This window comes from Sciurus carolinensis, chromosome 15 (assembly GCF_902686445.1).
Source record: "Sciurus carolinensis chromosome 15, mSciCar1.2, whole genome shotgun sequence".
In the NCBI taxonomy this organism is placed as follows: Eukaryota; Metazoa; Chordata; class Mammalia; order Rodentia; family Sciuridae; genus Sciurus; species Sciurus carolinensis.
Window position 1 is genome coordinate 58,206,673 of NC_062227.1, and position 27,534 is coordinate 58,234,206.

At 36.9% G+C, this 27,534-nt stretch overlaps 1 protein-coding gene across 3 annotated transcripts in view; it reads left to right on the forward strand.

Moving 5' to 3' along the window:
• The first annotated feature begins 4,507 nt into the window (after positions 1-4,507).
• Positions 4,508-27,534, forward strand: part of Smad4 (SMAD family member 4) — a 60,092-nt gene continuing 37,065 nt past the window's right edge. The window contains exons 1-5 of one of the 3 annotated variants that reach the window (XR_007105172.1): positions 4,508-4,965; positions 16,688-17,066; positions 19,021-19,195; positions 19,632-19,661; positions 24,502-24,714. Coding sequence is in view for 2 of the 3 variants with exons in the window: in XM_047526326.1 (XP_047382282.1) it covers positions 16,818-17,066; positions 19,021-19,195; positions 19,632-19,661; positions 24,502-24,714 (667 nt within the window). In the remaining variant the exon portion in view is untranslated. Of the gene's footprint in view, positions 4,966-5,176; positions 5,290-16,687; positions 17,067-19,020; positions 19,196-19,631; positions 19,662-24,501; positions 24,715-27,534 lie in introns of those variants that run through there. The other 2 variants (XM_047526326.1, XM_047526327.1) reach the window with 2 other exon arrangements.

Genomic DNA, 27,534 nt, shown 5'->3' on the forward strand with positions numbered 1-27,534 from the left:
GGTAAGGAGTTATCAGCATAGGTTCCTGGGAGAAATGTGTACCAGAGGGCCATGGAACATATCTGGCATCTTCCAGGGTCAACAAAGGAGGTCAGAAAGTCTGGAGTAGAGTGATTCAGGAAGAGGAGAGGAGATAGGACTGGACAGGTAATGATCTGGGTAAGGTGGTGATGCCGATCTTATAGAACCTTTTGGACTGTTGTAAGAAAGTTGACTTTCACTCTGAATGAAATAAGTAGCACTTAATGCAGGAATGACTTGTGTTTTCAGAGGGTCACTCTAGCTATTAGATTGAGAAGGGGTAAGCACAAAAACAGGGAGAGCTTTGAGAAGACTAATCCAGGTGTGAGATACAGTAGCTGAGACCAGGGGGTAGCAGGGATGTGGTGAAGGAATGGAATGTAAGACATGGAATGTAAGAGAAAGAGGGAAGCCTAGCATGATTTTAGGGGGTTTTGGTTTGAGACACTTGAAGGATGGGGTTGTCATCATCTGAGATAGAAAAGCTGGTGGATTGAACAGGTTTGAGAGAATATCGTTCAGTTTGTGACATGTTAGGCATTAGAAACACAGTATACATTGCTGTATATCAGAATCTGGGGTGCAATTAAGAGGTTTGAGCTGGACATAAAAATTTGAGAGCTGTCATCATAATGGTGGTGCATATATCTTAGATGGCACTGGAAGTGAGGGGTCCAGAGGAGATCACTAGGAAAGTGGGTATAAATAAAGAAGACCAAGGAATGAGTCTTGGGTCACTCACTGTAAGACTAAGGGGTTTGAGAGAAGAGATGGAACCAGCAAAGAGGAAAGGGAAGAATATACCAAGAAGGAGGAAAATCAAGATGGTTGGGGAACTGTGAATCAAGTGATTAGCAATGTCAACTGTTATAGACAAGCCAGTTGAGATGAGAGTTGAGACCAGATCTTTGGATTCATTGAATTTAGCTAATATGAAGCTTGTTGTTGACCTTGAGAAGAGTAATATTGAGAGAATGGTAAGGAGGAGACCATGATGGAATTGGTGAAGAGACGGTGGGAGACCTATCATTTCAGCTGATAACTTAAAATGCATTCCATATGTAACCTTATGTGTTATGATTTTATTACATGTATGTGTGGTCTTCATGTACAAATAGTGTTTGACATGTTTTTGAACTTCATATAAATGGAATCATATTGTGTATATGTTGTTACAAAGTAGAAGAACTAGGACAAAATATTATATAGAATTATTTTAGAAATTTTGTTGCAAAGGAAGCAGAGAAATGGGAGGTAGCTGACAATGGAAATGAGTGAAAGATAACTTTGGGGACTGAAGAAATAAACAGGCATTTGCAAGGTTATGGGAATGACCCAGTAAATAGGAAAAGAGAGTGGAAGGTGATGATCTGGATTAGACAAGAAGGGATTGGGACCCATTTTCTTAGAAGAGGGATTGGCCTTGGTAGCAGCATAGTACTTCAACTATGTAACGGAGGGGAAGGCAGTGAAGAGGCTGGCACCTCGGTATGGATAGATGTGATTGTAGAATTGTGATAGTTTTTGTCTCATTGCTTTAATGCTGTCAATAAAATAGAAAGCAAGGTTATTCTTTGAGAATGAGGATGGAGGGGAGGATGTGTAGGTTAGAAGACAGAGAAGATAAGAAATCTTGAAAGAACAAAGAATGGCAGTAGGATGGCTGGGTGGCACTAAGGTTCAAGGTTCATGGTGATAAAATTAAAGTGAAACTAATCAATCTGATTGTTTCTCTGGCCATATTCAGATCCATGAGAGCTGGTGTGGAGTAATACCATAGAGAGTCAGCTTGAATCTGGATTGTGGCTTTGCCAAGCAACCATGACACAGGGAAGAAGAAAGGGAGTTGAGGGTAGGTGCGAGAGTTGTTAGGATGATTGACCAGGGATTTGAGATGGATAAGAATGGCAGGCAGTAGAGGTGAAGGCTGAAGGACCGGTGCATTATGGAGAGTAACCTGGAAACAGGAGGTGGTGACCAGAGTGTGAGATGTTTGGAACTGTGATTGTGAAGAAGCTACAGAGTTTGATAAGGCTCCCGTGGCAATGACCAAGGGAGTGAGTGACTGAGTTAGGCTAGAGGGCAAGATCCTTGGAGAAGTCAAGGAAGCAAGAGACCAAGGTATTGGGAAGAGCAACTAAGTACATGTTATGACTACCCTAGGTTAGGACAGAAGTAGCGCCAGAGTAACTGAAAGGAGCAGATGTGAAAAAAGGAAGGGGAATGAGGGCACTGATAGGAGTCCTGGATAACAAAATTTAAAGCTCTTTTGCAGGGAAGAGAAGGGGGATTGTTGATGAGCAGAGATCTACCTCACCTCCAAGCGCAGGCTAAGAGGCTGAAAACACAGTTGCCACTACCTGAGCAGCAGAAAGCACAGCAGCATCTTGGGGGAAAATCCAGGTTTCCTTAAATAAAAAGGTGAAGGGAACCTGAAGGGAAATTGGGAGAAGAGGCTGAACTTGTAGAAAAAATCATTTGCATAAGTAAAAAGATGATGTGGTGGACGGATTATAATGTAGACCTATATGATCCCTATCCCCTAATGTTCACACCCTTGTATGGTCCTGTCCCCTTGAGTGTAGATGAGACCTGTGATTTACTTTGGGCCTGATTATATAACAAAAGACTGTAACCAACCCAGATTCAGTGGCTCCTGTTTATAGTCCCAGCTCAGGTAGCTGAGGCAGGAAACTGCTGGAGCCCAGGAGTTAAGTCCCTTGAAAAAAAAAAAAAAAGGGGGGGGGGTAACCAGTGTGCTGATCAAACTATCCTCTTTGCTGACTTTGAAGATACAAGTTGCTACGTTGTGAAGAACTAAATGCTGTCAACAACTATATGAGCATGGGAGCAGATTATTTTCCTCAGCAGAGCCTCAATTTGCAGAGGACCTACCTAAGCCTTGCTTAGACTCCACAAAAACTATGGGACAACAGATATGTGTTCTTTCAAACTCTTTTATTCATGGTAATATTGTTATATGGCTATAGATAAATATAGATGGAATGTAAGAATTTCAATGATAGCAATGTTATCCGATTTTAAAAACTCCTTCTGAGGTATATTATGGAGGAATCACATCTTGATTTATCACCAAATCATTTTTAATAATCTGTCAACTGACAGATTTTCCTTCAGTTTTGTTGACAGCAAATAATTGGAGACACTAGACTTTCAAAATAATTTAATACACATTCATTAAGGTCATTTAGCTTCTCAGCACAGACATCAATTTTTGCAATGTCCCTTTGGATTGCCCTGGAGGTTTTAAAGTCTTGGGTCGCCTTAGTGATAGGTGAGAATTTTTACTTTCTTTTGTAAGGTGTGAGGACAGTTTTAAAAGATGCAGTGCCCTCAGCCTTCTCAAGTTGAGCAATTTTAGGAAATAGTACATGTGATAGTTGACGATCTGGAAATGAATTCCCTTGAAGTGTTCATAAACCCCAGGGGTAAGAGAACACAAGTTTGAAGAGTATACGTCTTTCTGGTAGAACAGGGAAACGAGCCCAGGTTGTGATGGAGATGACGGAATGTGGCGGTGTGTGTGAAAAGTAGTGTGTGTGTATGAGTGTGTGTATAGTTATTTTTGGCAACACAATCTAAGATACGACTTAGAACGGTCTAAATTAATCTTGGAGGGACCCAGATAGATTTATACCTTGCTTGGTGAAGACAAAAACAAATAAAAGCTCCCATACAATTCGTGTGTTTTCTGGAATTTTTAATTTTTTAAAATTTATTATTTTTTTTTGCAGTGCTGAGAATCAACTCAGGTCTTTGGGCATGCTAAGCAAGCGCTCTACCACTTAACTACACCCCCAATCCCGAACTTTTTAAATTACAAAAGAAATGCATGTATCTTATAAAACTACAAATAAAGAGAAGGGTAAGATGGAAAGCAGAGTTTATGCCTTTCCCCACCCAACAGTAACCTAATTAATAGGAAATGTGGAGGTCTCCCAGGTCGCTTCCAACGAGAACCATTCGCATTTCGTGACACGGTGCAAGGTTTCTGAATGTGATTCTTTGACACTGTCCTGGGCATCTGTCGAGTTTATACACCGTTGGAGTTCGTGATTCGCGGCTGGTGGAAAGGGATAGAAGGTTCAGCCGGTCGCCAATTTCTTCCCAAAGTAAACCACTACGACCACCCGGGATTAGTGCTTGGCTGTTAATGTCTAACTTATGTCCACGCAGTCTTCGAAACAAAACCAAACCCCAAGAGGCCTTGCTGATCACTCATCATAAGCAACTTACTGGACGCCGAAGTCTCTCGCGCGGCTTGGGTATTTTGCAAAAAGATGCCACGCTCTGGTGACCAACCCCTGGAGCCGCCTCTCGGTCCACCTAAAGCAGCGCAGCGCGCTCGGCCAGGGCGGGCCCAGGCCGGGACTCGCAGCTGCCCCGCGGGCGCCTGCGCAGAGTAACTCTCCAGTCTCTCGGGGCGGGAGGCGGGGGCAGCCTGGAGAAAGGAGAGCTGCGGGGAAAAAGGGCCAAACCCTGAAATTACCCGGATGTGGTCTCCGCGCGCGCATGCTCAGTGTCTTCTCGACAAGTTGGCAGCAACAACACGGCCCTGGTCGTCGTCGCTGCTGCGGTAACGGAGTGGCTCGGGTGACTGAGCCCGCGTTCACGCCCGCCCGCTCTTCTCAGGAGGCTCTTCCCACCTTCCCCTCGGCTCCGCGGCCTCCCAGGGGGCGGGAGCGGGTGAGGGGAGTCGGGCGCTCACGAGAGAGGCCCCCCGCCGCGGGGCGGCCCGGGAGCTCGAGGCGGCCCGGCCCGCGCGGGCAGCGGCGCGGCGCCGAGGAGGGGCGGCCTGCCCCGGACGCCTCGGAGCGGGGGTCGAGGAGCGCTCCGGGCCGCCGGGGGAAACCACGGGCGCGGCGCGTCAGCGGACGAGCAGCGGCGGGAGAGTGAACTCTCCTCGCCAGCGCCCGAGCCCAGGTAACCGCGCCATGTCCCCTCCCCTTCCCCCGCCGGGCCCGCGCGCCCCGCCCGCGGCTTCCCCGCCCCGGGGCGGGCTCCGGGCGGCGGCGGCGGCGGGGAGCGCGCGGGCCCGGTGGGTCCGCCGGCCGCGTGAGCGCGGCCGCGGAGGTGGGTCGCGGCGCCTCGAGCCCTTCGGGTTCCGGGGTTGGCCCGGCGGCCCCAAACTCCGCTCGCAGTTTGTGGGACTGTCCATTTGCACTCGAATGGGGACTCCTGCGGCAGCGGCAGCTCCTCTTTGTTGTTCTTGAGTAGTTTCGCTGTCGCCCTGGCGCAGCACGTTAGGTCGGTTGGAGTGTTTGTTGCCTCATTTCTACATGAAAGTAGTAAATGGTTTATTTTTTCCTTCCTTAGGCAGATTTTTGTTTTCTCTTTGTTCCTTACTTTCTCTTTCTGGTTGTGCCCTTCCAGTTTACATTTCTAGCTTTGATTTGTTTACTTTTTGGGTATTGTGGGTGACGGCGGCATGCAGGAAAACATTCTTAGCACCTTAAGTGAACCTCCTCCGGGCCCTAGTAAAAAGTGTCTCCTAATAAATGACGCAGGTTATCTTATTGTTAGGACCACATGTATGGAGCGTGAAATTGGTGTAGGATGGAGGGCGTTGGCTGTTAGGATTTCTCAAGCTACATTTTCAAAGATTCGGCTGTGTATGGTTAACTAGAACGGTTCCTTTGCGGGTGTAGAGAGGCTTTAAAAAACCTCCTTGAAGATTGATTACCTCCCTGCCCACCCTAGGAAACTTTTTTTTTTTTTTTAAAGACACGTTTAGTTTTAATTCATTTCGAAAATCAGTTTCTTAGTGCCTTTAGTTTTTGACCATAGTTTGAGGTGGAATTGCCAAGTTTGCTTTTTTTTTTTTTTTTTTAAAGGTATAACTATAACAAGATAATGAATTCTGCAGTCTTGGCTAATTTTTAACAGCCTTTGGCTTTTGCGAGATTTAGCATCCTTTTGGTCTCAGTAGCAGCTTGATTATTCCTTGTTTTAAGAAATAGGTTCAGTACTTTTTTGCTGGCAGAAACAATGTAGTTTTTTGGTTTTTTTGGGTGCTGGGGATCGAACCCAGGGCCTTGTGCTTACAAGGCAAGCACTCTACCAACTGAGCTATCTCCCCAGCCCCAACAATGTAGTTTTAATTGAAAATTCAGGAATGCATACTTTCATAAAGTAATTGGATATAGAACACTGTTTTTGAATAATCTTTGTTATAGATTTCATGAACTACCTTTGCCATGCAGTGCCAAGACTATAGATTATATATTTCAGTTGACATGTACTGTGCAAAGTTATAAAGGGCAGTTTTTTTTGGGTAGGGACTTCCATTGTAAAGTTCTGCTATGGTTAGTACATGATATTCCAAAGTGTAATTAGTATTTTAAAAATGTGGTTTCTCCTTATTGTTTCTTTTATAATGCTTTTATGATTTTGTTTCCTTGAATGTGTTTGTTACAGAACAAATGTAAAGGCGAGACCATGAATTTATGATTTGTTGTAGCATTGTGTGTGACGAATTATGTAGGTTAAAGTTATTGGAATTAAAACTAAAAGCCTTTCTAGAAAAAATTGACATAACATTTTGTGAATCTATTAATAGAAATGGCTTTTTCTTTGCTTTCAAGGTTTTTGGGTGAGTTTGCTTTAAAGAGGCATTTTTGCAATCTACTTCTCTGCTTTCCTAAGTACCTTCAATGTAAAACTTGAGGTTAGAAACAACTGCAAATCTGTTTTAGAATTAATGAAAATTTGTACTGAGAATGTCACTTTGAAATATTTTGGAATAAGTTTTATATGGACCATTGACCTTTTTTGTTGGCTTTGCTGCTTGAAGCATTTCTACTTACACTAAGATGCAGCCAGTCTTCTTTTTGAAAGTCAGTGCTTCACTGAAGCTACATTTAGATGAGGTATTTCTCTGTATAATTTCTTTTTCTGCATTACCCCTCAGACTCCCCCTGTACCCCCACCCTAAAAAAAAGTAAGCATCAGGCCAGCCACACTCCAGCTCCCCCATTTGGAAGCTCCCCCCCCCCCCAGTTTATTTCTGATTGAGCCAATGTTATAGTGACATTTTTAGACACTATTCTAATTGAACTGTGAATTTCTGGGACCTCTAGTAGGGCTATTAACTCTACAAAATTTCCAGGGTTCATTATATTTAAAATGCATAGTCTTTTCGAAATATTTCGCCTATTTTGATAAGAACATATGTTGTTATCTTTCTTTTGTTTAGACTTTACCTATTCACTTCTATTTTATTCATTTTTTTTTTCCATTTTTAATTGTGATTTTAGATTGAATTTTTTTTTTCTTTTTTTGGGTACTGGAGATTGAACCCAGAATTGCTTTACCACTGAGCTGCATTACCAGTCCTTTTTTATTTTGAGAAAGGGTTTTGCTAAATTGTTGAGGCTGGCCTTGAATTTGTGATCCTCCTTCTTCATCCTCCTGAGTTGCTGGGATTACAGGCTTGTGCCACCACATCTGACTGAGTGAATGATTCTTTAAACATGTTATAGTACCCATTTCAGTGCTCATTATACATATTTGGATTTCTTTTTTCCTTAGAAGATTGTGTTGTTCAGTAGAGTTTTGTTTTGCATAAAGTGATGAGGAATGGTGACTCGGAAGTGACCCTTAATCATGTATAAACTAGTTGAACTAAAATGGTTTCTTTGATTTGTATTGTATGCTAAATGAAAATTAAAGGAGTTAGGCCAGGATAACACATCATTTTGTACAGTTTTGTTAAATTACAGTTTTGTTAAATTACCAATTTTTAGGACTTTTTGCCCAACAGTCAATTATTAAGACTCAGTTGTTTAGAATTAAAATTAGAAATTCAAAGTTGATAAATATATATAGATAATTTATTTGAGCTATTTTGAGTATGATATTGCGTGCATCATGACATCCCAAACAATAATTAGATGTAGAATTTTTGCATATTTTTTTCTTATTTTAAAAATGTGTATTTTGGTGATGACTGAATTCCAGTTTCTCAGGAACAAGATATTTTAGGTTGTGTCACCTTGACATTATTACATGGTGTAATTGGCATCTAGAAAATTTTAAACAGGAAGGTGAAAGCTTGGGTAGTACTTACATATGTAAAACTAAGATGGTATGTGGTCAGATTCTTATAATTCATAAGGTTCTTATAATTTAAGTCTTGGTAACTTGGTGCAGCAAATTATAGGTTAGATGACAGGTAACTACCATAGACTGATGGTAAAGATGGTCTATTGTTGTATCTTAATCAATTTAAAGTTGGTGATAACCCAACGCTAGGCATATAACCCAGGTCCTCATACATGCTAGGCAAGTGCTCTACCACTGAGCTATGTCCCCAGCCCTTTTTTTATTGCTTTTTTTTTTTTTTTTTTGGGTACTGGGGATCGAACTCAGTGCCTTATGCTTGCCAGACAAGCGCTCTACCAACTGAGCTATCTCCCCAGCCCTTTTTATTGCTTTTTAAACCCCAAGGTTTAGGGCAGTGACTTTCAATCTTGGCTGCACATTGAGATTTCTTGGAGAGCTTTATAGACCACCACCGATGCCTAGATTCTTCTCCTAGAAATTTTGATTCAGTTGGACTTGGGTACAGCCAGGTAAGAGCACTGCAGCAGTTGAGCCATTAGCGTTCTCTAATGTTTTCTTTTGAACTGTTTCACTTGCGTTAACTTTACATTCTTTAGTAAAGTGATATTTGCACCATGCATCTAGCTTTTTTTTTTTTTCTTTTTCGGTGGATATTTATTTATTTATATGCAGTGCTGAGAAGAACCCAGTACCTGACACATGCTAGGCATGTTCCCTACCACTGAGCTATAACCCCAGCCTGTAGCTTGCTTTTTGAAGGTGTTGCCAGGTTTGTTTTGCTTCAAGTCTCTCACTGCCTTCCTTTCCTCCTCTCCTTCCCCTATCCCCTTTTTCTTGCATCATTTTCGATTCATTTGAACTGTCTGGTAGCAACACTGCCTTTTCCATGATATGAGGTTCCGTATTGTCATTACTTTAAATAGGAATTTGGTGATCTTTTAAAATACCATAAAGTGCTTATTTGTGCTCCTTTTATTGGAAGAAAGAAAAAAAAAAAAGAACTTCAGTTCCCTAAATTAACATCTTACTCCTGTTGGAATTTGGTCTTCCTAGGAAGTTAATCTATATGGAAATCATAAAGTCGTCTAGACACAAGTTAACTGGTGTCTTCACTGGTTCCTGAGAGGCAGGTTGCATTGATTCAACTTTTGCTCTCAGGGCTTAAACACTGAGAAAGTTGCTCAACTATGAATGAATATGTGCAATTCAGGTCTTTTTTTTTTTTTTTTTTCCTTCCCCTTCTTGGTACTGGGGATTGAGCCCAGGGGTACTTAACCATTGAGCCACATCCCCAGCCCTTTTTATGTTTTTATTTGAGACAGGGTCTTGCTAAGTTGCTGAGGCTGGCTTTGAATTTGGGATTCTCCTGCCTCAGCCTCCCAAGTTGCTGGGATTACAAGTGTGCACCACCATGCCTGGCCAGTTCAGGTCTTTTTCAGGTAAAAATGTATTTTTAAATGTAAAATCGAATTCAGGATATTTAGCAGTGATACTTGCTGGTGAATTTTAGAGCATTTGATAACAATAGATGGCTGAGTGGTGTAACAATTGTTTGACTGAAAGGATGATAGTAGTACTAAATGAACCAAACTAAGCAAAGAATCATTGAACACAACCACACTAAATGCATTTGTGTCATAGATATCCTCTGCTAAAATTAGTTGATGGAAGAATTTTTTGTGTATAGATATTGAAAGGAAGTGGCTGACCAATTGTAAAGAAAATGACACAATTTCTTTGTAATCATTTTAGTTGAATATATACATTATATTGTAATATGTTTCACTTTCTTTTTTGGTTATTTGTAGAAATGAAGTTTGTAGACTAGATTAGTGCCTTGTAAAACTAATAAAGTATTCCTGTTGTTTCTGATTACATAGCTGTGTGAGGCACATTTTGTTTATATACTTTAACCAAACTAACATCACAGCAGATTGAATGCTGAAGCAGATAAGAGAATCCAGCTGTCTTCAATTATGTTAGACATTAAAGAGATTTGCAAAGACGTAAGACAGTGTCACTGTTATTACTATTTTTTTGTTTTAGAAATGATTTTTCATAAAATTTTTTTGTATTAACATGTAATGGGTTTATTTTAAGTAAACTACAAAATTAATACCTAAAATTTTGTTTTAATTTGTAATATGATAAATAGCAATGTAGTTTATGTAAACAATAACTAATTTGGATCCTCACAAATTACAAATGTAAATAAAGGGATCCTAGATTTGAGTTTGACAGGTGCTGTTTTAAAGTAATGGTACTAAAAATATAATAATAATAATAATAGTTCTATGTTGACTAGAATACTGATTAGGAATGTTAGTGATTCTTGAGCTGTGCCATTTCACTTGGGGTTCTTTTCCATCTCTAGGACAACTGTGTGATCAAGAATCAGCTCTGGATAGTCTGGCTGGGAATTATCCCACCTGTCAAGATGGGGAGATTCTTGGAAAATCAGATTATTATTACAAAAGAGGAAATATGCTGGCAGACAAAAACAGATGTCAACTATAGTACTTTGTTGATTCTTCTTTTAGCAACTTCTAATTTATTAAAGTGTTAATTTTTAAATAAGATTATTTAAAAAAATACTTAAAAAGCATACTTCTCAATTTATCCCTTGTAGTTTATCTTTAAAGTTGCCACAAAAATTTTTTTGATTGCTTTGATTATATTATTAATCCTTTGTGCTCTTGGAGGTTCTTAACTGCCCTCCATTTGGTGAATCTCAGTTGTCTAGAATCTAGGCTGTAACTTGTGCTGTAGATAGTTGAACTATCTTGAACAACTTTTTTTTCTCTGCTTGTAAAGCCTATGCTTAAAATTTTTTCCTAGCGATATTTTACCAGGCAGGACCTTACTTTTTTTTTTCTTCTTAAAAACTCTTAAGCACTTTTCTCAAATATTCCTATACTAAGTAGTTTCTTCATCACTGAGTAAAATCCTTCTGACTTCTAAAATATAATGTTTGACATAAATTATGTAGTCAGTTCAAAAGGAGACTAACATTTGAGAACATGTCATCATTCATTAACTAAAATTTATGAATTTTACACGAGAGCCTCTCAGACCTGTATTCTGCCTGTTTAATTTTAGAAGAGTGTCTTAATGAGTTTGATTATCTGACTTCCTAGTTCATAAATTGGTTTTTATACCTGTGGCCAACAAGTGACGTTTACAATTAATACCAATATAGATAAAAGAACAAACCTCTTCCTCTTTGCTGGCTTGACCCTATTAACCCTTATGATTTTGTCTTTATTTTCTGTTTTATATGTTAGTGACTTTATTTTCTGTTTTATATGTTAGTGACTTTCAAATAGGCCTAACTTCGCCACTGAGCTCTTCATATTCAGCATATCTAAACTGAAGTTGCTACATGTCCTCTTTAAAAACATATTCTTTTATCATCATTTAGTTAGCCTATCTAGGAAATGGGTCATCTTTTTAATGTCCCCCACTTTTACCTCAATATTCAGTTGGTTAAAGAATCCAATCTGTTCTACCTAGAAGTTTATCATTGATTTTCCACTTTGTTTCTGCTGTCCATGCCCTTGATCTAGGCCTTTATTACTTTTCTCATCATTGTCTCCTGTTTTTCTGATTCTTTTTCCAAAGCTATTTTCCATGTTGTCACTGGTTTCCTTTCTTCTGTAAATCTAATGCTGTTACCCTCTTCTTTCCAAACACGAACCTATTCTTGACAAAATGTTTGACTCTTTTCCTCTCTGCTTTTTCTCTATGATTTTCCTTTAGTGTGGCAAATTCTTATTCACGTGTGGTAGTCATTAGTACTCGTCAACCAATATTCTGATGGCTTTCTTCTGGCACATGTTAGAATTGCACTTCTTTGTATCCCTCACCAACCCCTCCACTTGAAATTAGTCATGGCCCCAAGTTTCTCATCTTGGCACTATTGACTTTGGGTTGCCAACTTTGGGCTGGGTAATTATTTTTTTGGTGGTGGTGGGGTGTGCCTGCCCTGTGCATTGCAGGATGTTTAGTAGTGACCTTGGTCGTTACCCACTAGGTGCCCACTAGTACTATCTCTCACTCCTCCCTTCCAGTTGTGACTCTCAGAATATCTACAGATACTGCCAGATGTCCCTTGAGGGATTGAGTTGCCCCTAGTTGAAAATTACTGGCATGGCCATTTGACTAACCAGTCAAATTTGAGCATAAGTAATACCTAGTCTTTAAAAGATAGTGCATGAGCTGCCTTATCCCTTCCCCTGCGATTTAAGTTCATATGTAGAGATGGAGCCTTTGTCAGTGTAATCCCTAAGAAAGGACAGTGAACAGTGCTACCAGGTGATCTGTGATGAACAAATAGCATAAGCAGAAAATAAATCTTTGTTTTAGACTATTGATGATTTGGGGGTTGGTTTTAATTGCAACATAGCCTGGTCTATCCTGACTAATACATTATGACAAGACTTAGCTTACCTATGACCTTTTCATGCTTTCTCATTTATAGTTGCAAATCGTTTGAATTACATGCCTCTTTTAGCACTTATTACTTGGTGCAAATATATTTAGATTTTCTAGATAAGCTTTTATTTTTCTTTCATTTTTTGTGTGTGAAGATTGAACTCAAGGTCTTCATGCAAAGGACACATTCTACCATTGATATCCCATCCCCATTATCAGTAGCCTGCCTTTTTAAAAAAATGGGTTCTCACTTTATTGTTTATACTGGTCTTAACTCCTGGTCTCCAGGAATGATCACCCATTCTCAGCTTTCTTGAGTACCCGGGATTATATGCATACCTCCCTCCTAACCAGGATCAGTAATTCTTTTGTTTTTGGTACTGGGGTTTGAACCCAGTGATGCTTTACTACTGAACTACATCCCCAGACCTTTAATTTCAAGATAGTTGTCAAAGCTGACCTTGAATTTTCACCCTTCTGCCTCAGCCTCAAATTGCTGGGATTACAGGTATTGTGCCACTGTGTTGGACCAAGATCAGTAATTCCTTTCTTCTTTTTTGGTAATGGGGATTGAACCCAGGGGCACTTAACTGCTGAACTACATCCTCATTCCTTTTTTAATTAAAAAAAAAAAATTTTTTTTTTAATGTGGAGACAGGATCTTGCTTAGTTGCTGAGGCTGTCCTTGAACCTGCAGTCTTCCTTTCTCAACCTGAGTTACTAGGATCCATGCCCAGCCAGGATTAGTAATTCTTAATGGAGTTGTGTAAATTTGTGAGAGGAACTTCATGGGTGGGGTCCAGGGGAGACAGTGAAGAATCATCTTGCATCCCACAAACCTTTAAAATGCCCCAGATGGCTGGGGAGATAGCTCAGTCTGTAGAGTGCTTGCCTTGCAAGCACAAGGCCCTGGGTTTGATCTCCAGCACTGCAATAAATAAATAAATAAATAAATAAATAAATAAATAAAATGCCCCAGAAATTCATGTAGGAGGAAATTAGTTTAGAACTCAGTTCCATCTTAATATATACTCAAGTTTTTAGGAATTAAATATTTCTTAATTCAGTTTCTTAATTAAAGTTGTTTTGTTTGGAACTTTTTATCAGAAGTTCACCATTTGGAACAGTTTGTGTCACCAATATATCATTGTATTATTTGAATTGTCAATGAAGCACATTTATCTTAGAAGGTCTGAATTTATAGCTGTCATATTTATGATTCTGTATATAAATGCAAGCATTTAACTTCCTGCTTTTCTTTTTTCTTTTGTGATGCTGGGGATTGAATCCAGGGCTTTGGGCACGCTACTCATGTTCTCTACCACTAAGTTACATTGACAGCCTCTAATTTCTTTATTATACATTGTAAGTTAGTTGATATGCCTGCGTAATTGAAATATACATTTTGTTGTGTATTGATCTTTTCATCTTTGAACTTGCAGTTATGACATTGTTAGATTTTTAGAAATATGTGTTAAGTAAGTTAGAATTTTCTTTTAAGAGAGCTAAGAGGTGGTATAAATAATTTGTTACAAAAATGGGATATTGATCTGATACAGTTAGTTACCACTCTGATTTTGTTTACTTATCTTCATGTCTGTGGTGCTTTGCACATAATAGATACAGTATTTGTCGAGTTGGTCAGTTTATGGTTCTGAGATTGCTTTTATGTTGCATTTGATTACCAAAGTAAGTCTGTAAAGTGAGCAGGGCAGATTTTGTTCCCATTTTATAGATGATATAATGACAATTAAGAGAGATAACACATCCAGTCATGCTGCTAGAGCTTTCATTGAAACATATAATTTTATTTATAACAGTATTGTGCCTATTTCTGCCATAATCCAGAATTGTAATGCAGAGATACATCTTCACATCCTTGCTGGTATTATTTTTTTTGTATAAAGAAGTTTTAAAATATGTTTCAAGTAGGGAGTGTAATGAAATCATATGTGAGACAGCTGTGTTTAAGAAAACAAGGGTATTTTCATTTGTGTTGAAAAGAAACTTGTAATTAAAGCGAACTTTTACAATACCATTAAGCCCCCAAATAGAATAAATTTTAGAAGTGGTGACATTTGATGGTGAGGTTGTGGTGAAGTAATTTATACTTTGAAACACTTTAGTTATGTTATAAATTGGTACAAATATTTTGGAGCATAATATAAAATGAGTTCAATAAAAATATTTTCAACCTTCAAAAATTATTTTCAGAAAATTCCACAGAATAAAAATGATATAGTCAATTTACAAACACTTGCCTTTTATGTCAGGTACTATGTCTGTGGTTAGAAATTTCTAAGATGAGAATTTATTTTGAGCTGCTAGATTTGTAAGACATAATAAAAAAAGACAATCAAATAATTATAATACGTGTTAAGCTGTAACAGGGTATGTTTTAAAGTTGAGGGGTTAGATAACACAGCAAGGAATACATACATAGTGAAAATACCAGAAAAGTAAGTAATTTTCTGGGATTGAGAGGAGAGGAGACCATGTGTAAGGAAAAATTCTTGGAGAAATTTAAACAAGCTGCACTTTGAAGGATGACTGGGACTTTACTGGGATAAAATGGGGCTAGATATTTTAGGCAAAAGAAATAGCTGGCTGAGGGTGGTGGTACGTACTTCCTAGCTACTTGGAAGGCTGAGGCAGGAGGATCACAAGTTTGAAGCCAGCCTGGGCCACTCAAAAAGAGCTTGTCTCAAAATAAAATAAAAAGGGTAGATCAGTGGTAGAGGATTTGCCTAACCAGCATTCTGGAGGCCCTGGGTTCACTCCCCAGTAATCCCTCCACCCCCAAAAGCATGAGCAAGCATCTGAAAGCACATACAGAGATGCATTCATTGGACAACATGGAGCATTTACCTGTCCTAGGAATTGGGCATATAGTGATAAAGACAAGTTACAGTTCCTGTCCACTAGACTCTGCAATCTAGAAATTAAAATTGTAGTGAGTTGGTCTTTCACGTTTCAAACTGGTCATTTTCTTGGGTGAGATTCGAGTTGAAATTGTGTTTTGTTTGGCATACATGGTGGTTTCTTTTGCTTCCTTTCCCTCCTTTTCCCCATGATAAATTACTATTACTTGAAAGTGAGATTTCATATACTTAATGGGAATTTTTTTGGTTTCTCTTTCATTTGAAGATCTAGCAGCAGTAGGCTAACAGTCTTAAGTGCTAAAGTGGCACTATCCACTTCAGATGGGCATACACTTATATTGCTCAATACTTTGTCTTTACAGCTGGCACATTTTATTCATTTATGTAATTTGCCTGCCTCTACCATGCCTTTGCGTTGTCCTGGATTAGTGGTTTACTTCTGTCATTACCTTCCTACATTTTCTTTGATAAATTTTAATAAGAAAACAAAGTGCATAATGTGTTTTAGGGTAATCTTTTAAAGCAAAGTAAACTTACTTAGTATGTGATAAGCCATAGGTACTTTCTGCTGAACACTTTGTGTGGTAACTTTACACAGACTTTTCTCCTTTGAGCTCTGTATACTCCAGATTCAGAGTTTAAGTAGCTTCATTTGTCTGACTCCTCAGTGTGAAAACTAGTATCTTAATCCAGATCTCTTGACTCCAAAACTCCCCATGCAAGTAATCTTTGATTATCTGGCAATAGTGCCTTCAAAATTTATTTGTCGATTATGGGTAAGTGGTAAGTATTCAAAGTAATATGAAAAGTTGCTTCTCTATATGAGGCTTATGAGTTGAGGAGACAGGCATTTGTTAAAAGAAGTTACATTAGAGGGAAGCAAATATTAAATACCAAGTGATAATAAAAATTCTAAGATGACTCAAAACTAACAGTGACAGGGAGAATAGAAAGGAGACAGAAATAACTAAGTCGAGGTTTTATTTTAGGGGGTTGGAGGCATAGCTGCATGGAAGAACATGTATCTAGACTTGATTAAGCATGACTTTATACTAATGAGAAGGCGTAACTATAATGTTTTGGAATGTCAAAAACATTTTAATTACTGTCAGCAACATTTTAATTAAGCTATTTAAAACTCTTAGCTTCAATATTTAATTCTGTGCATTGTCTTTGACTTAACTATAGCAGTTCTGTCTTTTCCCAAATAACCGAATCTACCTTTTGAGAAGTATTCTTAGGTCTCTCTCTATTTATTTTTTTAGGTTATCCTGAACACCAGATGTCTAACAATTTTCCTTGCAACGTTAGCCATTGTTTCCCATTGCCTCCAAAAGATCAAAATTGCTCCAGATATTGGAGAGAGATTTGATTTAAAAGAAAAAACTTGAACAAATGGACAATATGTCTATTACGAATACACCAACAAGTAATGATGCCTGCCTGAGCATTGTACATAGTTTGATGTGCCATAGACAAGGTGGAGAAAGTGAAACATTTGCAAAAAGAGCAATTGAAAGTTTGGTAAAGAAGCTGAAGGAGAAGAAAGATGAATTGGATTCCTTAATAACAGCTATAACTACAAATGGAGCTCATCCTAGCAAGTGCGTTACAATACAGAGAACATTGGATGGAAGACTTCAGGTTAGTCTTAGAGTTTTTCTGTCTTCTGTGGTGGTAGATTAAAAACATTCTTGTTTTCTCTTATAGTTACTATAGGGTAATTTAATGTGAGGTCCATTTCTTTAGATACTTTACATTCTGTACCAGTATGCATGGATTATGGGAATGTATGGAAGAATATATGAACGGTATATTTTAAAAGTTTTTTAACTATTCTTACTCAAAAATAGTTCAGTGAAGAAAATTTGTAATTTCCACAACCGCAGAGTGCTGGGGACTCGAACCCGGGCCTCCAGCATGAGAGGCAGGGACTCTACGAGATGGGCTAAATGGCCTGCACTGGAGAAAATTTGGAAAGTAAAATTAAAAGGCAGAAGAAATCCCATACTGTGAGAGAACTGCCTTTAGCACTCTGGTATTCATCCTTATAACCTTTTTGGGTATTGTATACATAATAAAAAATCTGAATTATACTTGATCTTTTTATCATTTAGAGATATGATATCGTGTTTCAATGATTATTATTGCACTGGTCACATTTTTCATGTAGAACTGAAGAATCTATACTTCAAGAAATTTATAAAAATCTTATGTTGTTAGATTTAAAAATTTTAGTTGTAGGTTTTATTCATAGTTTCTCTAACACATTTGTACTTTTATATTTTATTTTATTATTGTGGTACTGGGGATTGAACCCAGAGGCACTCTACCAGTGAGCTATATCTCTTGCCCTTTTTATTTTTTTATTTTAAGACAGGGTCTTGTTAAACTGCCGAGGCTGACTGAAACTTGTGATTCTCCTGTCTCAGATTCTCAAATTGCTTGGGTTGCAGGCATGTGCCATCGCACCTAGCATACTTTTTGCATTTTAAAAATCTGAATACAAACCTTAAAATTATACATAGAGTTAAGTTCTGACTCTGATGTATGACCATGACTTTTCTCATTTATGAAATGAGGTTTATGATATTCTGAATATAGGGGGAAAAACTGCTCAGACTCAGGTTTTCCTACTCCTGCTCACAATACCTATTCACTTCTGTGACCCAAAAAGGTATGAAGGTTTCTTTATACCAGTAAGCAAACAAGCAATTAATTCTGCAGGGGACACCAGCTGGGTGTTCTGTAATTCAGTTTAATTTTTACACTGTTGTCTGGAGATAGTGTTAGACCCGTAGTGAGTATTCAGTTACCAAGACTTGCTCCCCCCACCCCACAACTTTAGAGGCAGTCACAAACCTCAGTTTAATTTGTGCTTCTGACCCAACCAGTTATAACTCAGGTTCCCACAGCCCCTTCTTAGGGTTTGATTAATTTGCTTTGAGTGGTTCACAGAACTTAGGGAAACACATTTACTGATTTGTGTGAAGGATATTACAAAGGATGCAGATGAAGAGATGCATAAGGTGAGGTAAGCTTCTAAGCTTTCTCCAGGCCTAACACCCTTCAGGAACCTCCACGTGTTCAGGTCTCTCAACCCTATTCTTTTTTTTTTTTTTTTTTTTTAAATGGAGGCTCCATTACTTCGATATGACTGATTATAATCATTGGTCTCTTGGTCATCAACTCTACTTATAGTTCTTTTCCCCTTCCCCAAGGTTGAGGAGTGGGGCTGAAGTACCAGACCTCTTATCTTGCCTTGGTCTTTCTAGTGAACAGCCTCCATCCTGCAGCTACCTAGGGTCTTCCAGTCATCAGCCAACTCATTAGCTTACTAAACCCATCACTTTGAAGATTCCAAGATTTTAGGAGTTGTGTGCCAGGAAATGGACAACACCATATGTGTATTTTACAGTAATGCTGACTTTGTGGGATTTTGAAGATTAAATGAGAACATCTGTAAAGTCCCTTATATAATGTGAGGCACACAACTGATACTTAATATATAACCGATGCTTAATAAATGATTGTTTATTTTCCTCAGGTGGCTGGTCGGAAAGGATTTCCTCATGTGATCTATGTTTATTTTCCTCAGGTGGCTGGTCGGAAAGGATTTCCTCATGTGATCTATGCCCGTCTGTGGAGGTGGCCAGATCTTCACAAAAATGAATTAAAGCATGTTAAATATTGTCAGTATGCATTTGACTTAAAATGTGATAGTGTTTGTGTGAATCCATATCACTATGAACGAGTTGTATCACCTGGAATTGGTAAGTAGACTTTATTTTTATCCTTAGGTGCATAAAGGGAAAAGACCCCAATAGTGTCATAGTTCTTCTAAGTTAAATTAAGTATTTGGGGATTACCGAGAACTTTTAAGGTTAAAGAATCAGACATTTTTAATGAAGTATAAATATTTAATTTTGAACTTGGGAACAAAACTTGTGTTTTGAGTGCTAAAACTAAGTATAATTCATATTTTGCCCACTTCGTACATTGGCTTTGAAAAATAGATAGCATTATAGATATGATTAGTTTACATATTATTAGATATCATTTATGCAACTTCCTGAATTAAACTGAAATGGTTTATAAAGTTTTGTAATCTCTGGCTTAAATTTACATTCTGTAATTTAAATATAATGGAACATTTCTGCATGGTAATGATTAATGTTCATTTTATTTTTTCCCCTTTAAAAAATAAAGATCTCTCAGGATTAACACTGCAGAGTAATGGTAGGTAATCTGTTTCTTGTAACTTTTCTTTTTGCCTATCTGCTCTTTTTTTTTGATTCATGTAGAAGTAGTTTGTATAGGTGCCAGTAACATTAACAAGAAAAAAAAATAACTACTTTGGAAATAGAGATTTTTTTGGTATGTATGAGTGTTTGTTTAAAGAAAAACAACTGGATTTAAATTGGCTATTGGCTCTTTGGATTTGAAGTGGCACCAAAAATATTAATACACAATTTAATATGTTTTGAATTGGTAAAAAGCGACTATTTTGGTAGAAAATTTATAGAACCATTTTAAATGGGTGTAAATCTATACCTGTAATTTGTGATAATTGGGAGTTATGTGTTACATATCCTTTAAAAATACCAGTATCTTAGTTTTTCTTCATTTTATCGTAACTTTTATGAATGATCAAATGTTAAGAATGATTTAAAATTATACATACTAGTGGTTTTTTCTTCAATTTTGTTACATTTTGAGTAACTAAAACAAGGCTATTATAAAGTATATGCTAATTACAGGTGATCTAATCCTGATTTAAGAAAGAAAAAAATGCCTCAAGGTGATGAAAAGAAATCCAGTTTGAGTGCTTTTTTTTTTTTAAAGTGTTGATATGAATGGATGTATCTTTAGCTCTGTTACTTAGAACTTGTTAATGAACTAAAACCTTTTAATAATTAATTAATTTGCAGGGAAGCTCCAATTAAGAGTCACCTTCATCTTAGAAGGTGTGCTGTTGTTCTGGAGGCTAGTCGCTTGGAACCTCTTTTGTTACAAAATCTTAGTGATAGGTGAGAAATATCACGTGACCTTAAAATTTGGGAAGATTTTGTAAGCCTCCTTGTTATTCTTCACTTTTCTTCCATGTCACTAATAAGAGAGGAAGACTCTAGTGTCTTGTGGTGCACCATTGCTAATGCCATACAGATTTCTGAGAAGTGTGGGTTGGTAATGGGAGCTGTGGCTTGGTCTGGGAATGCCACATAGATGTTATCATGTCAATTCTTTTCTTTGATAGTGAATGTCCATCAGATCTTCCCCTTCTCCATCAATGTTTTTGGAGAATTAAAGCAATTAGCTCAGTGCACATGAGAGATTAGGAGACTGCAGTGATAAGTATAGAATATCCCATTGGGTGTGGTTGTGAGGGGGTTAAAATTCTTAAGCTTTTTCAGTCTTCTCTATCCTAATATTAATGCTGTTCTGAGTTACTTGTTATTGATGGGATTGTGTAGGTTGATGGCCTTTTTTATTTTTTTAAGTGACTCTAAGGTTTATTCAGCCTTGTGGAGCCCTCTAGTGGTCTGTGAAGGCTGTCTTGAGTGGCTTATTTCCAAAGAAAACAGTATTTCTCAGAAAAACACATGTCTGTCAGCTCATTCTAGTTTTGGATAAAGAAATAATACAAGACCAGGTAATTAAAAGTTGAGAAAGTGGAACAGTTCTTTCACTTATTAGTTGTGGTCGTGTGGTAATCTCTTAGCCTGTCTCATCTCTTTCATGACCATATTGACCTATGTTTTCATTTACAAATATTTAATGAGCATGTATTGCCTGGTACTGTGTTAGATTCCAGGGACACTAAGTTAAATAAGCCTTGTTTTCTCCACTCAGAGTGTTCATAATCTGGTGGAAAAAAGAATAAGTCATAGAGTTGACTGTAACATCGTACAAGTGTTGTGGCCGGCCTGCTGACAGTGGTAAAGATAAGAGACCTAGGGCAAGTCCACTGGCTTCATTTAAAGATAGTACATTCTTTACCCCTCATAGAACATTTTGTAGTTACCGTATATGTACAAGCATTCTAAAAATGCTTATACATGATAGAATAATAATAGCAAATACTGAGTACTTGTGTGTCAGGTACTGAGCTCAGTGATTTATGAATATTGTGTTATCATTCTCACAATGCTCCAACTTGGTAGGTGGGATTATCTAACACTCTACTAGAAAAAGAGATTGGTGCCCAGAGAGGTCAAGGATGTGACACAGTATTAGAAAGGAGGAGTTGGAGTATGATGTGCTTGCTATTAGATATTACAAAATATTAGATAAAAAATATTACAAAAGATTGTAAGCTCCATGAAGTCAGGGATATTTGTTTTGTTTATAGCTATATCCTAAGTGCTAGAATAGTACCTGGAACATAGGTGCTCAATAAATATTTTTTCAAATGGATGGAGCTGGAGAGTATCCTGCTATGTTAAATAAGCCAATCCCTAAAAACCAAAGACTGAATGTTTTCTCTGATAAGCGGTTGCTGATCCATAGTTGGGGATGGGTAGGGAAGAATGAAACTTGGATTGTACAGAGGCAAGTGAGCAGAGGGGTGAGGCGGGTGGGGATGGGAAGGATGGTAGATTGAGAAAGACATTATTACCCTATATACATGTATGAAAATAATTTTTTAAAAAATATTTATCACGGTCCAAAAAAGTTAATGAAAATACATAAATAAATAAAAGTTAAAAAAAATAATTCTGATACATAGTAGTGGGTTGGTGACTATTTATTGAATGAATAAATTGATCTTGACCATCACAAAAAAAAAAAAAAAAAAAAATTTTTTTTCAATGAGTGAACTTATCGACTGCTAGCCCATAAAGAGAAATACTTAACAGTTTGGTGTCTGTTTTTCTGGACTTTAAAAAATATATACTATATGTTTTTTTAATTTTATTTTTTTGAATAGGCAATACATGGTCCATATATCAAAATACTATAAAAAGGTATACAGTGAAAAGAAGTGCTCCCACCCCTGCCCCCATTCCCCCCTACCTCAGGTAATCACTTTTATTAGTTTCTGGTGTTTCCTTCTAGGGTTTCTTTATGCAAATATACATGGATTATTTCCCTCCTTTCTTACACAAAAAGCATACTGTACACACTGTTCTAGACCTTGCTTTTTTACTTACAGTGCATGATTTTTTAAAACGTGTATGACCACAGCATACAATAGTGTTTTGTAACTTCCTTTTTTTCTCTTGGCAAAAACATGATGCAGACTCTATCCTTGTTGTTACCTTCAGTTTTACCTAAGAAATACATATTTTAGGTTATTTGATTAAAAAGATCCATAGACCTGTAGAGGTTTTAAACTTACACTTAGGAAAGTTGAGCTACCATATTGAGGCGAGAAGAATTTGGAAGGCCTAACTATTTAAGGGAACGTTATGATTGCCCATTAAGCCTTTTCAGGGTCAACTGAAAAACAAGCAGTGAATAGCAGGTTGACCGGTTATAGCCTCCAGTCAGTACTTTTGTCCTTATATGCAGGATCAGCAAAAAGATCTCAATCACTGTAACAAGAAAAATTATAAAATGTTCAGGAATTAAATAGAGATGTTAGGATCTATATGAAGAAAATTGCAGACTTTGTTGAAGGGTATAATAAAAAGCTGACTAAATGTGGACATAGTCACTTTATGCCACATTGGTTTCTTTGTCTTATTTTTATAATTAATGATGAATGGTTAGGTCCAATTTTTTGCTGATACATGATGATGTGTTAAGCATTGTTTTGATTATCTTTTTATTTCCATGGAATTTTCTAAAGAGAAACTTTGGAGTGGAATTAATGGCTCTTAAAAAAATCAACGTCTTCCTTTTGATGCATGAAAATGCTTTTTTAAGAGGTTGTATATAGAAACTTGAACAATGGATTATTCTTACTGCTTTGAAATAGTTTCACTTATTAAGTAAAAAAAAAAATCCACATAACTAAGTGAAATGTATATGTAATAGGTTTTTTTCAAAGAGCAAAAGATGGGAAAAGATAAGGGAAGTGATGCTGGTTCTTAATGGAAAGGGGAATGTCTTTGTGGATTATAATTGACTGCTCTAAGAAGAGACCTAATATCAGAGTTCATTGGACTGTAAAATTCTGGAATAGTGTTAATTCACAGAGAGTAAGGGGTTGTTTTGCTAGAGATAAAAAGTAAACCCAAAAACAGTAGCCCAAAACCAGATGGGGACTTTCTAGGTAGAAAATTGACATTATGAATATTATAATTCAGTTTGTTTCTTTGTCTTCTTTTTTTAATGCAACAGAACATTCCCTAGTTTCTTAATATTTTTTTTAATGCTACTAGCATTCCCTAGTTTGTATGGAAAGTGATTGTGCTTTTTCAGTTAGAGTCTAGCTTTACTTGCTAAAGTGTAACCACAGTTACAGTTAGTTGATAATAATGAGTTTTTTCATACCACATGTTTATCAGACTTCCTTTTTTGGATTAGGTTTCTAAAAGGAACTTTCTGTTTGACTTTTCAAGGATTTTTGTTTGTTTCTAAACTTATGGGGGACATTTAGTACATTTCAATTTTAAGGAATATGTTACTTAACGGTAATTCTAGATCCTGATATGGAATAACTATAAGATCCCACTCATATCTTTATTTGTATGAAATTAAAAAATTAAGTAATTGGTCTTCTCAGCTGATAAACATTTTGCCAGGCATTTGTTTTTCACCTTCTTCATGTTATCTATTTAGATAATTACTACTTTGGAATCTGAGGAATGCCTCTTTAGGACCATTGCTGTGGAGGCTGTTGGAATATAGTCTAGCTTCAAATATCAGAGACAGATTAATAAAATATATCTGATCCTACTACCTCTGAATAAATGGCTTTTGCTGATAAAGTAGTACGCTTTTAAATATGAAAAAATAATAGTCATGTAACATTGATATTTATGTGTAATAGGTATTTTTTCAAAGATTGAAAGATAACATATTTATACAATAGTTGATTTTTAAGTGTTGTCATATTGTTTGCATATATGATTTCTCTCCCTGGGAATAGAAGCTTACAAAATTAAAAAATGTTTAATTTTCTGCATAGCTCCACCAAGTATGTTGGTGAAGGATGAATATGTTCATGACTTTGAGGGACAGCCATCGTTATCCACAGAAGGACATTCAATTCAAACCATTCAGCATCCACCAAGTAATCGTGCTTCGACAGAGACATACAGCACCCCAGCTCTTTTAGCCCCTTCTGAGTCAAATGCTACCAGCACCACCAACTTTCCCAACATTCCTGTGGCTTCCACAAGTAAGTTATATAATCAGATGTAGTCTGCAGGTTGACTTGTCCTAAACAATGAATATTTACATGTAGTCACTTAGAGGAAAACTCCAAGTAAGTAAAAATTAAAGGCACTGTGGTATCTTTCATAGGTGAACTTAGGGATCAAACCTAGGACCTGGTACAGACTAGGCATGCATTATACACCACTGAGCCATACATACCCTCCTGCCCTAGAGAAACAAATATTGGACAGATGTTTGAGTTGATCTTGGAAAAAACAGTGTTTGTAATTTGTTTAAAGTTTCTTATATTAACATACATGTATAATCATTTGGAAGTTGATGAAGGGATTTGATTATGATAACTGACTTAAATTAATGATTGAATTTGTATTTTATTTACAAATGTAAGAAGTGTCTTCAATTTTCCAGATTTTAGAGAAATAATTTAAGTAGTTAACAAGTAGTTTTGAACCAAGTACTTATGAAGGTCTTATTCATGGAATTGCTACCTTTCTTTAGTTCAGTGTGTTTATTTTGCTCTGTCTGGGAGAATATTGCTTTATAAGAGTCATCTCAGTTTTCCATTATACAAACTTAGAAAAAAAGGATGTAAATTTTTTTTTTTTTAGAAAAATTCTTGTTTTGTAGTTGAAGATGGACAGCATGCCTTTATTTATTTATTTTTATGTGGTGCTAAGGTTCAAACCCATTGCCTCACACCATGCTAGGCAAGTTCTCTACCACTGAGGTACAGCCCTAGCCTGAAAAAAGGGATCTTGATAAACTTATTTATAACATATATGCCCCCAGATAGACATTATGTTAGTCAGTGTCATTGTAAAGCTAAATTCTACATCTCTTTTTCCCTAATATTTTAGAACCACTTCTTTTTTTTTTTTTTTTTTTTAAATAAGTGTTTTTCGAAAGGGGCTTTCTCTTGGTAGAGGTGTTACCTTCTCTGACATTTTATAGGAGGCAGAGGGCTATTAGGTTCAGATTTTCCTTTTTCTTTTATCTTCTGTAGTGCTGGAGATTCAACTCAGGCCCCTGAGAATACCAGCAAGTGCTCTACCATTGTGCCACTTCCCCAGCTCAGGTTCAACTTTTTTGGATGCCTGAGACAGTACGACCTTGTTCTGTTAGTATTGCTATTTATTTTCTCATCACCAAAGGTTAAACAGTTCGCTGCTTAGCAAATGAAATAGCTTAAAAAAAAATTCTTTTTTTTTTTTTTTTTTAAATGAATTACAGGACATTGTCTTGGTATGTGTATAGTGTTAATTGTACCTGGATGCTAAGGGGATTGTATTTAAGCCTACATGAGCAATAGATAGTTGATAGATCTAGACTGTTAACTTTGTTAGTTGCTATCAAAGGGACCATTATTCTGTTTACCTTAATATCAGGTCAGAGTCAACATTGAAATTTGTCTTTGGAATAAATGGGAGATGGGTTTCTATAATTGGGAGTTTTCAAGTAAAGTCTATCAACGTTTCTCTGTAATCCATTTCGTGACTTCAAAGCAATATCCTTTGGTTTGCTACATGATATGCTCACTGTGGATAGTGTTTTGAAGTGGACCATATGGATTCACTTTAAAACTTGGCCTCTTACAGATAATTTTAGTTCCCAATTTATGATTATGGTTGACAAACAAATGGAGAATAAAAACATACATGATAGCTGCTTGAGTATAGATTACTGCTAGAGCACAGCCATCTACCTCTCTTTATGTAATCTGGAGATTAAATTTTGGTACCCTTATAATGCTTACTAAAGTGACTTCATTTCAACTGTTTTGTTCCTTGTTCTTGAGTCCTATTTGAAGACTAGAAAAATGTTACGAAGCAAATGCATCTAATTTTGTATTTTGGGGGTAAATTTTTGTAATTACATAGTAAGTACTGTAGATTTTAGAACTTGTGGTCAAGTGTTTCCTAACATCACAAAAAGTTTATTGATAGAATTGAACAAAAGAAATTGGACTAAAATAGAGGAATTGGAAGGCTGTTTTGCATAAGCCAATTTCATTATATTCATTATATTCATTGTTTATCTGATGCACTTGGAACTGTGTAATGGAAATAATCAATACAGATGACAGTAGTGGGTCACTTTATAATTTGTTTAGTTTGGCACCTGAATCTTCAGGGTTTCTTTCTAGATACTTTTAAATGAAAATAATTTAATGAAAATGATTTAATTTAAATTGTGTAGTGACAATTTTTGTATGTCAGCTAAGAGCACATGGCCTATACAGGTATTAAAACCAAGAGCAAAAACATAATTGACTTTTAAAGAAAACATGGAGAAATTTTTGGGATGATTTAGGATGGGAAGTTGCTAAAAATATCATCTTTAAAAATAAACAATTTGAGGGTTATTGAAATATTCCTTTTAGCATTTGATTTTATAGTTCTTAGCTTTATAAAAATGTGGTATGTAGAGAGGAGGAAAATATTTTTTTCTTGATACTTTGAGTAATGTTGACATTTACTTTCTTCCATCTGATTACGTTTCCATCTAGATGAGAAAAGAGTGAAGTGATCCAGTGACAAATAATAATTAGGAAATTTCAATGCTTTCCAAATGGGGTAAACAATTGCCTTATTTAATGCTTGCTTTAAGAAAGTGATTAGTCTTGTCCACTTAAGGTGGGCGGGGGGAAAGCCTTAAAAATGCCAGACAGTAAACAATATCATAGAATATTTTGAGTGGAATAAAAACAGGGGAAACTTAGTTTTCCTGGTATGATGCATTGAGAGAGGGCATCTACTCATAAATATGGGAAGATGATGATATTCGTGGAAATGCATGATTCTTGGTTTTTAAAAACACATGA